Genomic DNA, 14664 nt, shown 5'->3' on the forward strand with positions numbered 1-14664 from the left:
GCCTGGTAGAGATTATAAATGCTTCTCTGAGGGAGGGCAGGATGCCTCCTTGTCATAAGGAGACAATCATTAGACCACTTCTGAAGAAGCCTGCCTTGGATCCCTCAGTGTTAAATAATTACAGGCCTGTCTCCAACCTTCCATGGTTGGGCAAGGTGATTGAGAAGGTGGTGGCCTCCCAGCTCCAGGTAGAGGAAACCGATCATCTAGACCCATTTCAGACTGGCTTTCGGGTGGTTTATGGGGTGGAGACTGCCTTGGTAGGCCTGATGGATGATCTCCAATTGGAAATTGACAGAGGGAATGTGACTCTCTTGGTCCTTTTGGATCTCTTGGTGGCTTTCAATACTATTAACCATAGTATCCTTCTAGAACATCTGAGGGGAGTGGGGGTAGGAGGCACTGCTTTGCAGTTGTTCCACTCCTACCTCACAGGCAGATTCCAGATGGTGTCTCTTGGAGACTGTTGTTCTTCAAAATCCCTCAGTATGGTGTCCCTCAGGGCTCTGTATTGTCTCTGATGTTGTTTAACATCTACATGAAACCGCTAGGAGAGATCATCACGGGATTTAGTGCAAGGTGTTATCAATATGCTGATGACACCCAAATCTATTCCTCCATGTCAACATCATCGAGAGAAGGCATAACCTCCCTAAACGCCTGCCTGGAGGGAGTAATGGGCTGGATGAGGGATAATTAACTAAGGCTGAATCCAGAGAAGAGGGAGGTACTTATTGTGCGGAGTCGAAACTTGGGAGACGATTTTGATCTGCCAGTTCTGGATGGGGTCACACTCCCCTGGAAGGAACAGGTGCACAGTCTGGGGGTGCTTCTGGATCCAGACCTCTCTTTGGTGTCCCAGGTTGAGGCGGTAGCCAGAGATGCTTTTTATCAGCTTTGGTTGATACACCAGCTGCGTCCGTTTATTGAAATGAACGACCTCAAAACAGTGGTACATCTGCTGGTAACCTGCTGGCTGGATTACTGCAATGCTCTCTATGTGGGGCTGCCTTTGTACGTAGTCTGGGAACTGCAGTTGGTTCAGAATGCGGCAGCCAGGTTGGTCCTTGGGTCATCTAAGAGAGACCATATTACTCCTGTCTTGAAGGAATTGCACTGGCTACCAGTAAATTTCCAGGCAAAATACAAGGTGCTGGTCATTACCTATAAAGCCCTAAACAGCTTAGGCTATGGGTATTTAAGAGAACATCTGCTTCGCCATGAGCTCCACCACCTGCTAAGATCATCTGGAGAGGTTCACCTGCAGCTGCCGCCAACTCATCTGGTGGCTACTCAGGAACGGGCCTTCTCCATTCCATCCCCTGGACTTTGGAATGCACTCCCTGTTGAAATAAGAGCCTCCCCATCTCTGGCAACTTTTAAAAGTCACCGAAGATACATTTATTCACCCAGGCTTTTAATTAGATTTATAGTTTTAAATAATTTTAATACTGGGTTCTTTTAAATGATTTTAATTGTAAATTGATTTAATGTTTTAAATTATTTTCATTTTAAACCACCCAGAGATGCAAGTTTTGGGTGGTATAGAAATATTTTTAATTAATTAATTAATTAAAGCAGGCTATGCCTGGAACTGTGAGGACAGTATAGAGGCTAAAAGCTATACACTGTTATACAGCTACTGTTAAGCTGCAGTGAGTTATCTTAAAACTACAGTTAAAATGAGTAAAAATAATGTAAAATGGGTAAGACTATATAAAAGCTTTAAGTGGTTAAAATCTTTAAATCAATCAGTAAAAACTATAAAACTATAAAATGCTTAGTTCTTATTGTCTGTCAGGACCTGACGAATTTTACACACTGCGACAAAACTTGGCAAAGTTATATGTAATAACAGGGTTATAGTCAGAGAAAAGGAGAGAGACATAGCATTTGCTTGAGCAAGCTGGGGACTCGATTAATGACGGAAGGATGAGGGCGATACAAATGGCTCTGTAGAATGGGCAGTGAAGGAGGGCATGCTCTGTTGTTTCAACTTGCCCAGAATCATAGAGGCAAAGGCGTTCTAAGAAACTCCTCTTTGTAGTCCATGGAGAGTAATAGGGGAGGAGAGAGCCCCGGAGATAAAATTTTTGTCGGAAGTGTTCATTTTCAGGTAGATTGATAATTGTCCTGTAGTGTTAGGGGGGCTAGTGAGGGATAATCTTAACCAGTAGTTGAGTATGACCATCCAAACTCTGGTTTCCACTTTCACCAGACCTGCCTCTTGACATAGGTTAGCAGCATTAAAGATGCACTGTTGTACTTGGAGAACAGTTATTAGGAATTTGGACTGCGCAAGCTCCAGTGGGGCAAAGTTGGAGAAGGTCATAGAGGAGTTGAGCGCCATAGAGGAGTTGTGCCAGCAATTTGACTTCAAATAGTTAAAAGGCTGCAGGTATGTAGTGGACTCCTGTTGATCAGAAGAATTTTAGGATGGCAGCAGCGCTCCTCTGGGCGTTTTCAGCAGCATGAGAGCTGTGAGCGCTTCTGGTGCCAGAGGTGTGGAAGACCACTCCCAGGTATTTAAAGCATGAGACCTGCTCAGTTATGTGCCCGTTTATGCACCAGGAGTGTGTCTTAAGATTCTTGGTGAAGGCCCAATGAACCATAATCCCCAATAGACATGCTAATGCTACAGATACTGGCCACAATCCAGAGAAAAACCTGGTTAGGTCTCTGCATAGCAAATGGATTTTTAAAATTATTTTCCTTTCCACAGAATCAATTCCTTCTCTACATACACCACACCCACATGGAAAGCCACTTCTGCAATTATTTGAAAAGCAGTTTGGACTCAGAAATCCATGCATGTGCCCTAAAAGAACTTTTTGGCTTCTTATGCCAGTTTCTAATCTAATTACTCCAGTCTTACAGTTTTCTGTTCTTTCCAGTGTTTTATGGCATGCCATTTTGGGAATGGGCCATAATGCTTTGCATACAGATCAGATCAGAGAGCAAGGGAGAGAAAGCAGAGGTTGAATTCCTCCCCTCCAAATAAACACAAAGAAGCGAGCAAAAGCTGAGACTTACCAACAGCCAGCCTGCCTGCCTGCCTGCTTGCTCCATAGCCAAAATGCTGATTGGAGTCTTCTAGATAAAAGAAAAAGACTTTCCAACCCCCTGGGCACTCTGATTGGCTGTGTGAGGATTCAGTCAGCCTCGTCCCTCTCTGATTGGTTTATATGGCTGTTGGGTAGGGATGTGCACAAACTAGTTTAGAGGCCCTTATACGGACCTCCGAACCGGTTCGAAGGTCCAGAAGCTTGGCTGGTTCAATGGCTGGGGTGGTGGTGGTTTACTTTAAAAAGCAGGGAGGCTGCTCTTAATCCTAAGCCCCACCGTGTTTCCCCGGTTGGGCACTTTTGGCCCAATGTGCACCAAGGCAGCAAGGAGGTATGCTGCTGCCCAGTGGGGCCATTTTTCATCACAGCGTCGGTGGGGGAAACTTGGCCGTGGTGGGGGGGTAAGAGCACCCTCCCTGTTCCTTAAAGGTAAACCACCACCCTTGCTGTTGAACCGGCCATCGCCAGATCTGTGCACATCCCTACTGTTGGGCCCTCCTGCCGGCTCCTGAAGGGGTGGACCACTTACAGGGTTGCGCAGTGGCGGAAGAGGGGCCCGATGGGAGCTGGCAGCACCCATCCTCAGAATGCTGGGAGGGCAAGGAGACTGGGGGGAGGGTGGCCGCTCAGGGCTAGGCCAATATGGCTCGACAGGCCATCATTTGCTTGTGGTGAGAGGAGGGCCGGCCCCACCCCTTTGCTACGTTTCTGTGTGACAGCGCCGGAAGCAGGGGTGGAGTCTAGCACGACAGCTGCCCAAGAGGCAGCCTGGAGGGCTAATGCGGAGGTGGCAGGACCTGTTGAGCAGGAGCCAGGGAGGAACAAGGGAATGCCCTGATTGTGGGGCCTTGTTTAAAGAGTGGTTTGGTCAGGGATGAGATGGTTAGTGGAGACAGGAGCTGCAAGGAGGAGCATGGCATCACCTCTCCCTGGCAGGTGGAGGAGGACCAGGGTGGGTTGACCCCCTCTGAGGGCTGAACAACGAGTAGATAAGGGAGGGCGAAGAACTGCCATATGCCACAAGGGTGGTCCTAGGACCACCCACTTTGCAAAAACAAAAGTAAGCATGCTTATTAGCTCCTGCCTTATTGATAATAATGTTTTAAAAGATCTAGGCGTTTATTTTGTTCTGTGCTACCACCACCCACCCTCGCAAGAGCAGCAGGGAACAACAGAGGGAGGCAGCAGATACACAAAATGGGCGCAGAGATAACATGGCTGACTGAGAAATTTAAGGTGAGCGCCACACACCTTTCCCACAGATGACATAGGAACATAAGAAGCTGCCTTCTACCAAGTCAGACCATTGGTCCATCTTGCTCAGTATCGTCTAGACCAGGGGTTCTCAACGTTGGGTCCCCAGATGTTTTTGGACTTCAACGCCCATAATCCTCAGCCCCAGTAGCCTTTGGTTGGGGGTTATGGGAGTTAAAGTCCAATAACATTTGGGGACTCAACGTTGAGAATCCCTGGTCTAGACAGACTGGCAGCAGCTTCTCCAAGGCTGCAGGCAGGAGTCTCTCTCAGATCTATCTTGGAGAAGCCAGGGAGGGAACTTGGAACCTAGATGCTCTTCCCAGAGCAGCCCCATCCCTTAAGGGGAATATTCTACAGTCCTCACACATGTAGTCTCCCACTGAGATGCAACCAGGGGTGGACCCTGCTTAGCAAAGGAGACCATTCATGCTAGCTACCACAAGACCAGCTCTCCTCACCCCATAAATAAGGGTTTGTTCTAGAGCATGTATTTATTCTGAATGTTAGTCGGAAACACAACATTCTTCTTAGGAGCATGAGAGTTTGGTGACAAATAGGCTGACCTTTAACCGTTTTCTAAAAGGTTGCTTTTATGTGTCTGAAGAGCCTGGTATATTTGAATGAAAGGTACTTTCTGCAGATATCATAACTAGCAGGATGACCCTTCCAGTATGGTGCCATGCATGAGTGGAAGGTTTAAAAAGCGACTTTGCTGCATCTGACGAAGCAAGCTCACTTCCCAAAAGAGTGAATAATAGGTAGGGATTGCCTTTTGATATCACATCTATTGTTGTGGAAGCGCATTATACTTTCTCTATCCGTAATTGGCACCAGATGCTTCCGAGGGAAGTTCGAGATACCTCACTGCAGTTCTGAAATAAAATGCCTTCAGGGAAGTTTCTTCCCAGTAACCTAATTGATAGAGTTACATGAAGAAGTATGTTATGTTTGCAATTTCCATGGATGGCTACTTTAAAAAGTCTTTACTATTGTATCTCCAGAGCTTATGTTACTGTTCTTACTCATCTAATAACCTGATAAACCATTTATAAATATCTCATACTTTTGTCATTGGTTTTAAACTCTACGTTCCAGTGATATGGGGTAGAAATGTTCCATAGGCCCACTAGGCATTGTATAAAGCATACTTTTATTAGTCTGGTGCTTGATTGAATGATTTCAACATTGCTTTAGAGCTTATATTCCCTGTCATTCATAGTTGTGTATATTTAATTATGCTTCCTCAGCCTTTCTCATGCTGTACAACTGGCAATTGTTCTCAGACCCCCGTAATCTGGAGTTCTGTCTTTGTATTCTGCAGCTTTCTTTCCCCAGGCAGCTCCACCACTAGCAAAGTATCCTGGCAGGGGCGTAGCAAGGTTATAGTGGGCCCAGAGACAAGATTTTAAAATGCGCCCCCCCCCCCAAAGCTCAGCTCATGAAGTAAAGAAATCTTAAATGAGGCTGAATAGTGGTAACAAAAAGCATAGTAAATTTTATTTATATATCTCCTATGGGCCACAACAGAACATCATCCTAAATTATTTTTTTAAAAGGTTTTGTAAATTGTGGACGATGCAAGTCATTTAATGGTACTAGAGAAAGACATGCTGTTCTGGTAGCTCCAGGTCTTAACACGCACATCAATTTCAGAGGATGGATACAACTGAAGGAAGCCCAGGCAGGTGTCAGTCATGTGACTTGCTTCTGAGGGGGCCCCCAAGGCAGGGGGCCCTCAGACAACTGTCTCCCTTTGCCCTATTATAGTTACACCCCTGTACCCTGGAAAACTCTCTCTCTCTCTGACATGCATGCTTAAGAATTTGTTGCTGCTAATGCAGCATAATCAGTAGCAGCCTCCTCTACCTGTTGTCCTGGGGCACATTGAGAAACGGTCCTTAGTGAGAAATGCATGTGTATATCTTGAGTAGCCTGCTGGCATTTAAGGCTATGGGGCAAGATGGCTCCTCAGATGAGCTGGATGCTATCTGGCCCTCTTCCCTCTCCTACCTGCATTTCACAAGTCCCTAAGGGACAAGGGAGTGCCAGTGGGCTGCTGGGGGGGTGGGGTTGGCAACCATGAGACATACCCTGTAGGGAAGGATGGGATGATGCTCTTATGTTCAAAGAGCATTTCTCAACATTTTAGATTAAAACTGGCATGTCAGATCATAATGAAACAAAAGCCACAATGACATCCCTCCCCTGCAATTATTCATTAGCACAGACTTGGTGATAGAAATTCATTACCCGAGTTGAAATTGTGCACCATGTACTGCTCATTGTTGGCAGGTGAATAAATGATAGGAGATGCTGACTCCAGAACTTTGTGTTTTGGTAAGCAGCCGTTCAGTGTCAGTTCTGATAGAGTAAGAATGATTTGTCCTGGGTGGAAGTTAATATCTGCATTGAGGTCAGCTGGGGTAATCTGCTTTTTTATTCTCTTTTAGGAAATAGAAAAACTGAGACAAGAAATTGATAATGCTAGAGAACTCCAGGCACAGAGAGACTCTTTAACTCAGAAACTACAAGTAAGTAACAGGGTGAAGAGGGGCTATGTGTGGGTACATCTAAAATAATTTGGTGGGAGGAAGATGGTGGAGATTGTGAACCTTTAAAGCTTGTGCAGATGGTCATTTGGAGGTGGCAAGAGGAATGGTGCCCCCCCGCCAGTGCTATGGCAGTGTCCCAGTCCTGCCACAGTAGTGTGATCACTGTAGAAATGTCATCAAGGGTGGGGAGTTTTGTTTTAATCAACGAAGGCATGGCAAAAAAGCAGGGATGCTTCAGAAGGTAGATAAACCAGAAATATACAGCAGCAAAATTTAATTTATAAAACAACCACCAGCAGCCACACTCAGGTCAACATCTCTCCTTCTGCGCATGCCTACAAAAAGCCTTGTGGGCGCTAGGGATGGGGGTGGCTGGGTAAAGAGAGCCAACTGGCAACCTTCTGCCCTAATACGAATGGCAACTAGCAACAGGACTGCAAACAAAAAACCCATGGGAATGCTGCGTGTGGAAGCTCCATTCCTCTACTGCAGTTCAGTGTGGACATCCACAGAAGTGGGGGTGGGGAGCATTTAATTTGTCTGAATACCTTCAGTGTAGAGCCTTAGAGCTGAACATGCAAGTCACTTCAAGGCTGGCAGAGAATTGCAAGTTTTAGGGCCCTGTCTCTCTCTGGACAGGCACAGCTATCTGCATGCAGAGAGGTCAAGAGAGGCCTCAGTCGAGCCGTACCTTTCCCAGGCACAAGAGTCCCATGTGCAGCTCCCAGTACTCCTCCCGTTCCTCTCACCTCTGTGCAAGCTAATGGCAGTGTGAGAAACTTGTCTGTAATAAGGAGGAGGACAGGTTAGAGATATAGGATGGCGTGGTGTGCATGCATGGGGAGAGGAAGTGGACTGTCTTGAGCCTTGTGCTGCCACCTTCACGGGTAGGCAGTTGACCACACGGATGAATCATGTTCTTTAGTTATTGCAGTAGCACAAAAACCTAATGCTGGAGAAAGGCTTTTATACTAGATGCTCCATCTTTATTAAATAAGGCCCGGAGACATCTCTGTCAATACTGACTGGGTAAAAGTTGGTGGAAGCACCTAGCAACATCACATTTGTCAGGAAGCCTCTTGTGCTAAAAACTCAGGGTCAAAGTAGATGTTATATGGGCATCCCATGACTGAAACGCTCCATTTTGAAAAAGCAACTCTCTCTCTATGTAAATCGGGGCCAAAACTTGGGTGGAGAGGGGTGTTAACTTTTTGCCCACCTATCAATTCTCCAGTGCAAGTTTGCTTGCCTCTCCACAAAGCTACTATTAGCCACCAGTATACAGGTACATTACAAGAGCCTATTATGATTTCCCTTCTGCACTAATAATAGCTTTGTATGTGTGGGAATCAGTTGTTGGGCAAAAGGTTAACCACTCCCTGGCGTCCTGCTATGGCCCTGATCCTGTGGTCCTTTGCCCAACTGATCCTCCAATGCAAACATTTAACCCCTCCCTGCCACCTGCTATGACCATGATCTTAATTGCCCTCCCAGCTGCTTTCTGAGAAAGAAATTAAAAGTGAGGAGTGCCCATCACTTCCACACAAGGTCTAGTTTGACCCCCTGGACAGGTCAGCTAAAGGCTCTTTACTTGACAGTATATTGCTAAAATGCAGAAATTATTACCCCAGCGCTTACGCTGCATTTTATATTGCTACATGGCAGACAACCAAACCTGGACAGTCAGCTAGGATTAATTCCTGCTGGAGCACAGTCACCATATAAATAACCCTTCTTTTATGCATCTTTTGACATCCATGTTTGGAGTTTTAGTGTTCCCATCTTTTGGAGCCACATTCTTCAGCAAATTGCTTTAGGCGCTGACAGTTTTGATCTCTTGAATTCAGCATGTGTTCGTTAGCTCTTTGTTTTTGTCTTTAGATTCTTACAATTGAGTTCTCACAATTGCCTGGTCAAGTTACTTGGTAATATGCAGCAAGATTACAATCATGCACAAATGATGTCATGGCCTATTCTTAGTCAGATGCTGCACTGTGTGATTTCTTGTGACACATGAGATTTCTGTGTTTATTCAGGTGGATATATGCCCTTGAGAAACTAATAACATGAATTCACAAATAATTGCACCAGAAGAATCCTTTGCAAAAAATTATTTTATGCAGTGAACACATTTGCCAATGACATTCTTAAGTAAAGTAGCGTTTAGGATGCTAAATCTTAACCATCCTGATCACAATAACCTGACACAGGATGCTGCCAGAAACAATGGGTTGGATCCTAAGGTGTGCAGGTGGAAAAAGCTCATGCAACCAACCACCTCCCCTCAGCATAGTAACCCACGTGCGCTCCAAAAATCTGCTCTTGAGAGCTGCAAAATCCTCTTCTAACCCATATTCCCCTCCTGTCTTCGTGTAAGTACCAGAAGCAGTGATAAAAGCCCCCTTCTGTCCATACTCGCCATGGTATAGTACACTTGGTCATTTTGTTTCTCATGCTATGTTATACTATAGTAAAGCTTACTGTGTTATAGGAGGGTTCACACATAATGCGGAACCTGTTTACAAAGTCAGTAACCGACTTGTCTGTGTCTGTCTGAACCCATGCTAAGCCAGGAACCTGAGATTTACCTTGGGCCTCAAATGGAAATGTGTAACCAAGATTTGACGCTATCTTGTCAAACCAAGTGTGGCTCCCACTGAGGTGCATGTTATGTCTGAACCCATGCCCTTCGTGAAGCTCTGGTTTGTTCCAGGTGAGCCTACCCACTTTGTCATCAGAACCAATGGCTGCAAGGAGGTGCAAAGCAGGTTGGGATAGCATCCAAGGCCTTGCTGGGAGGTCTAGCCAACGGAGTGTACTTCTGGCTGAACTCAGCTACTTCCAACAAAAGTGCCAACATCAAGTTCCCTCCATATCTCTACTGTGGGAAACTCAGATTCCACGTTATGTATGAATCTGGCCTATAAAATTCAGCTGCCTGCCTTTTAACTTTCCTTCAACTGGAACCATGAGCCTTGCTTCCCAGTTGGGAGAGTGGCAGCATCTGAACCTTGACAGTCTTTACACCCAGATGTACTCTCAGCTAACTACACTGCTACCGCAAGTGTTCCAATTTGGCCCCTCTCTGTAGCATCCCTCACATAGTGATGTAAGGAGCCCGAGTGTCCTCCAGCAATGTAGAAAAGTGAAAAGGGTAACATTCCATATACAAATTACAGATCTTGCATATTTTTTCTTCAAGGAAGTGGAAATTCGAAACAAAGACCTAGAAGGACAACTGTCTGATCTCGAGCAGCGTCTGGAGAAGAGTCAAAATGAACAAGAAGCTTTTCGCAATAACTTGAAAACACTTTTAGAAATTCTTGATGGCAAAATCTTTGAACTAACAGAACTGCGAGATAACCTGGCCAAACTAATAGAATGCAGCTAAAGAAAATGAGATCTCAGTGCCAACATCTTAAAGATGCACTGTCTCTCTTCATAGGACTTTGTTGGGCTCTGCATCAAAGTTGCACAAAATTAGGAAAACACTCCCCCCGGAGGGCCTGTTTTAAATTTTCAACAGTATATTTCAGTGTAAAATTTTAGAATTCAGCTTGTAGCTAGTTGGGGAAAAAATAAAAGAACTTGAATTACAAATTACCTCCTTGTATATAATTGGCCATAGATAACTCGAAAGATATTAACAGTAATTGAATGCAATCCTTTTCTAATTATTAGCCAGTGAAATAATGAGAAGTGCCCCAAATGACATCCCTTTTGGTGTTAGACACAACATAGACGATCTGCTTTTTTTCTTTTTGCTTTTTTTCTTGGTTAAGGTACCTAACAGCTGTGTTTTGTGCAAGAACTTTTGTGATGACAGCCTGTCTTTTGTTGTAATCTTAATAATTTCTCAGGATATTTTGCACTGTTGAAAAACAGTGCATTACCAATTAATTCTTGCCAGGAGTGAGAAAGAGTTTCATCTTTAATTCAAACCTAGTGAATAACTGCTTGTATAGAGTTCTTCCCTTTTTTATACTGGAAGAGACTGTATTTATTTATGATGTTCACTCTGGGGTTCTATAATATTGTCCAGTGTATGGTTTACATTTCCCTATTTAAGTCTATGTATGTAGAAGTCCTGTATTCCATTTTGTTATACATCTTGAAGCCAATCAACAAAGTCAGGTCAGTCCCACAAAAATATTTAAAGATTTGCTATATGCAGATAAGGATCAATCTAGTCTTAAGCATCACACAGGTTTAATATTTATTACTGGAATATGTTTTTAAAATGTCATTAGCAAGAAATCTCTTCTGAATAATCCAAGCAGTTCAGAATAGGTCACATTGTGGATACACAACTATTATCGCTAGGGCATTCTCTTTATGTTGACCTTGTTCAGCCAAAAGAGCTTTTTTCTCTCCTCATTTTGAAGAAACTCTATAATTATAAGAACCTGAAATGGAGATTTTCCCCGCCCCCCTCTCTCTGTTGAATCTTCACAAACCACACCAGGCAATATTCTGAACTTCAAAACAGAAATTGAATTCAGTTCTCCTCAGTGAACATGTTTTAAAGTTGTTTTTATGTAATTTACAAAGACTTTTTGCCAAACATGTATTTATTTATATGATGTGGTTTGTTTTTTTTTAAGGGAAAAAAATTTGAAGGTAAGCCAAGTGTCAAATGTCTCCTTACTGAATGGGAACTGCATTACGGGACAGTCTTGCTGTAAATTGTCTAATATTGGAGAGGATTTTTAAAATATGAATGAAAAAGAATCAAGACACAAAGATGCACTGACCTTTTCTTTACAACCCCAGTTAATTTGAATGTTGAATACAAAATCCAGCTTGAATATAAACTCTGTACAATAGACCATTTTTCCACTGAAGGACTGCTATTCAAAACTAGATAATATAAGTCGGGTTTTTTATGTGTGTACTCTATGTATATACTGTATAATACACACATTCTAATTTGTATTCAACAAGGGAGAAGTACATGATTTAATTTCTAAAATGCCATTTTCTTTATTTGTAATTTATCAGGTGTCCCCTGACATGTCAGGATTACTGTTTAGCTAAACACTCAATTCATCATGTATTATGCTGTATGTACTGTACACACTATTTTTGTCCATATTTTAGGGTATTTCATCCCTTATTTTATTTATTGGGGGGGAGGGGATATTTGTTCATTGCACTCATAGTTAGCAGCTTTCTATGGTGTTTTTTATTTTTACTTAATAGCTCGATGTTGATGTGTAACTTTATCAGGTCCAGGACAATAGTAATTACCTGATTTTAATTTACCTGGAGAAGTTTGTACCTGATTCTCTTGCTACACGAGTGTCAACTGGAAACATCTTCAGCAAAGTATAAAATTGGTGTAATTGTGGGAGGAATCAAGTATGTTCATGATGAGTGTTCTTATTATAACAAGTTGGAACAGTAATTTGATGGCAAAAAATGTAACATTATTTTTAATGAGATCAAAATTTTTAATACAGTGACATTTACATGTGGGAAAATAGTTTACAAAATATTTCCACTTAAATGCTGTGTATATGTGTGGTACAAGAATATTTCTTTGTATACATACACACATATATGTATATACAGTACATGGAAAATTTAAATGTGCACATTTTTAATATTTTCCTATTGAAATTAAATTTGAAAATTGGAAATCAATATTTGAGAATTTTTTTTCTCATGTATACTAAGATGCTTGACTTTGGGTTCTTTTGTTTGTAAAAAATAAAATCTATGAGGGCTGCACCATTGATTTCCCAAAAAAATCACCCAACATGCATATGGGATCAGGTGGACTTAAGTGCACATATAAATAAAATCCTATTGTTAAGAATATTTTAATGTTCATTTACAGTAGGTGGATGTTAAGAAATTGTACTCTAGAAATTGTACTCTAATGTTCCTAATTAGGTGGTTATACCTACTCTAGCCTCTATACTTCTGTATTAAGATAATAGTTGGCAAATGGGGGGAAAGTAATTTTTTTCAGAAACAGGTGTTACATATTGTATCTATTGGAAGAGAAACTTTGGGAATATATATGCCAGAAAATGAATGTTGGGTACCGTAGACTAAAAAACGCAAACAAGAACTTACATAGGAAAACAATCACATTGTGTATAACTTGTTATATGACAACTATGGAGTCTTGTTAAAAAAAATCTTTTAAAACCCAACAAAAAATACAATTTTTATTTTGAAATACAATTGCTGTTCTGGAGAATGTACTTTACTCAATTATTTTTCTTCTTCTTTTACTCTTTTTAAGTATTACAAATTGTTCAATGGATGGCAGAATTACCTTAATCCTTCAGGTGCTACTGGATTTTGAATTAGAGTGTCATGTTGTGAAATTCTTACTTTGACATAAAAAGGTTTTATAAGTATATATCCCCGTCTGGAAGTTGGTTTTTGGAGCCTCCTTCTCATAACTCTATTCCAACATGTTTCAGTGACTTCATGTTCCTAATGCTACAATAGCCTAGAATTACCTGTATCCATTTTTTTAAAAAAGATACAGCAAATAAAAAAGGTAACAGACAATAGTTCCTTGACATGCAGTGCTACACATGTTTCCTCAGAAGCAAATCCTTCTGTGTCCATTGATTAATTATTGTGTTAATGGAACATTCTCTTATCAGTGTTTTTAGGATTGCAGTCTTATTTACTTACTTACATTTATATCCCGCTCTTCCTCCAAGGAGCCCAGAGCGGTGTACTACATACTTAGGTTTCTCCTCACAACAACCCTGTGAAGTAGGTTAGACTGAGAGAGACGTGACTGGCCCAGGGTCACCCAGCAAGTATCATGGCTGAATGGCGATTTGAACTCGGGTCTCCCTGGTCCTAGTTCAGCACTTTAACCACTACAGCATGCTGGATCTTAGTTACCTAAGATCAAATTAATTGTTCAACTCTCCAAGAAACCCATTTCACAGGTAAGCTAGAGTTCATAAAGGCTAATTTTCAGCTTGCATTCTTTGTGAGATTTGTAGGGATCAAAAAGTAAAGCTAGTTTAAAAAAAAAAATCTTCTATAAAACCCATATATTGCTTCAAGAATTAATAAAGCTACTTACTTCTATATAATCTCATGGAATTCAATGGGATTGACTGCCAAGCTTATTTATTTATTATTTATTTAAAATATTTATACCCTGCCCCTCCAGTGCACTACTGCTCAGGGCAGCTCACAATAATAAGATAGACGCAGATACAATAAAAATAATAAAATTAACTAATCTAGCCCGGAAGCGGACCGGTAGCCAGTGAAACTGACGCAGGATGGGTGTAATACTCGTGAAGTGACTTGCACCCACGAGCATCCTTGCGGCAGGGTTCTGAACCAGCTGAAGCTTCCGAACAGTCTTCAAGGGCAGCCCCACATAGAGTGTAGTTCTAAAAACCCCACCAAGTTGTTCTAGTAAGAACTAATCTGCCTACTTTCCTTTCACTATCCCTACAACTGGACTAAAATTGGTTCAAATAAGTTCCCACTTGCACCTCAAACCAGACTTCACGTCCTCCTGCCAGACTTTAAGACTTTAGCTAGCCCTGGAATCAAGAAAGTAAAGTGCCTGCAGCTGCTACTACCACAAGCGGTGCCAACCAAAACTAGAGAAACAAGAGTCCTGTGGCACTTTGTAGACCAAGCAGTGTACCCTGTTAATTTAGATTGGTGCTTTTCATTCTATAGGCATGTGAATAGACTTATTATGTGTGAGATTGTAACAACATCCTAAAATTTTCTTCTTAGAATGACTCTCTTGTTTAATTCCATCCGATTAAAAATTAAGAAGGATT

General features: G+C 42.2%; 1 protein-coding gene across 1 annotated transcript in view; it reads left to right on the forward strand.

Annotated features, from left to right (window-relative positions):
- Nucleotides 1–13250, forward strand: part of HOMER1 (homer scaffold protein 1) — a 137024-nt gene extending 123774 nt beyond the window's left edge. The window contains exons 8-9 of the mRNA XM_053297500.1: nucleotides 6773–6853; nucleotides 10077–13250. Of these exons, the coding sequence (XP_053153475.1) occupies nucleotides 6773–6853; nucleotides 10077–10265 (270 nt within the window). The 3' untranslated portion in view covers nucleotides 10266–13250. The remainder of the gene's footprint in view (nucleotides 1–6772; nucleotides 6854–10076) is intronic.
- The last annotated feature ends 1414 nt before the right edge of the window (nucleotides 13251–14664 follow it).

Source organism: Hemicordylus capensis, chromosome 2 (genome assembly GCF_027244095.1).
Source record: "Hemicordylus capensis ecotype Gifberg chromosome 2, rHemCap1.1.pri, whole genome shotgun sequence".
Lineage (NCBI taxonomy): Eukaryota > Metazoa > Chordata > Lepidosauria > Squamata > Cordylidae > Hemicordylus > Hemicordylus capensis.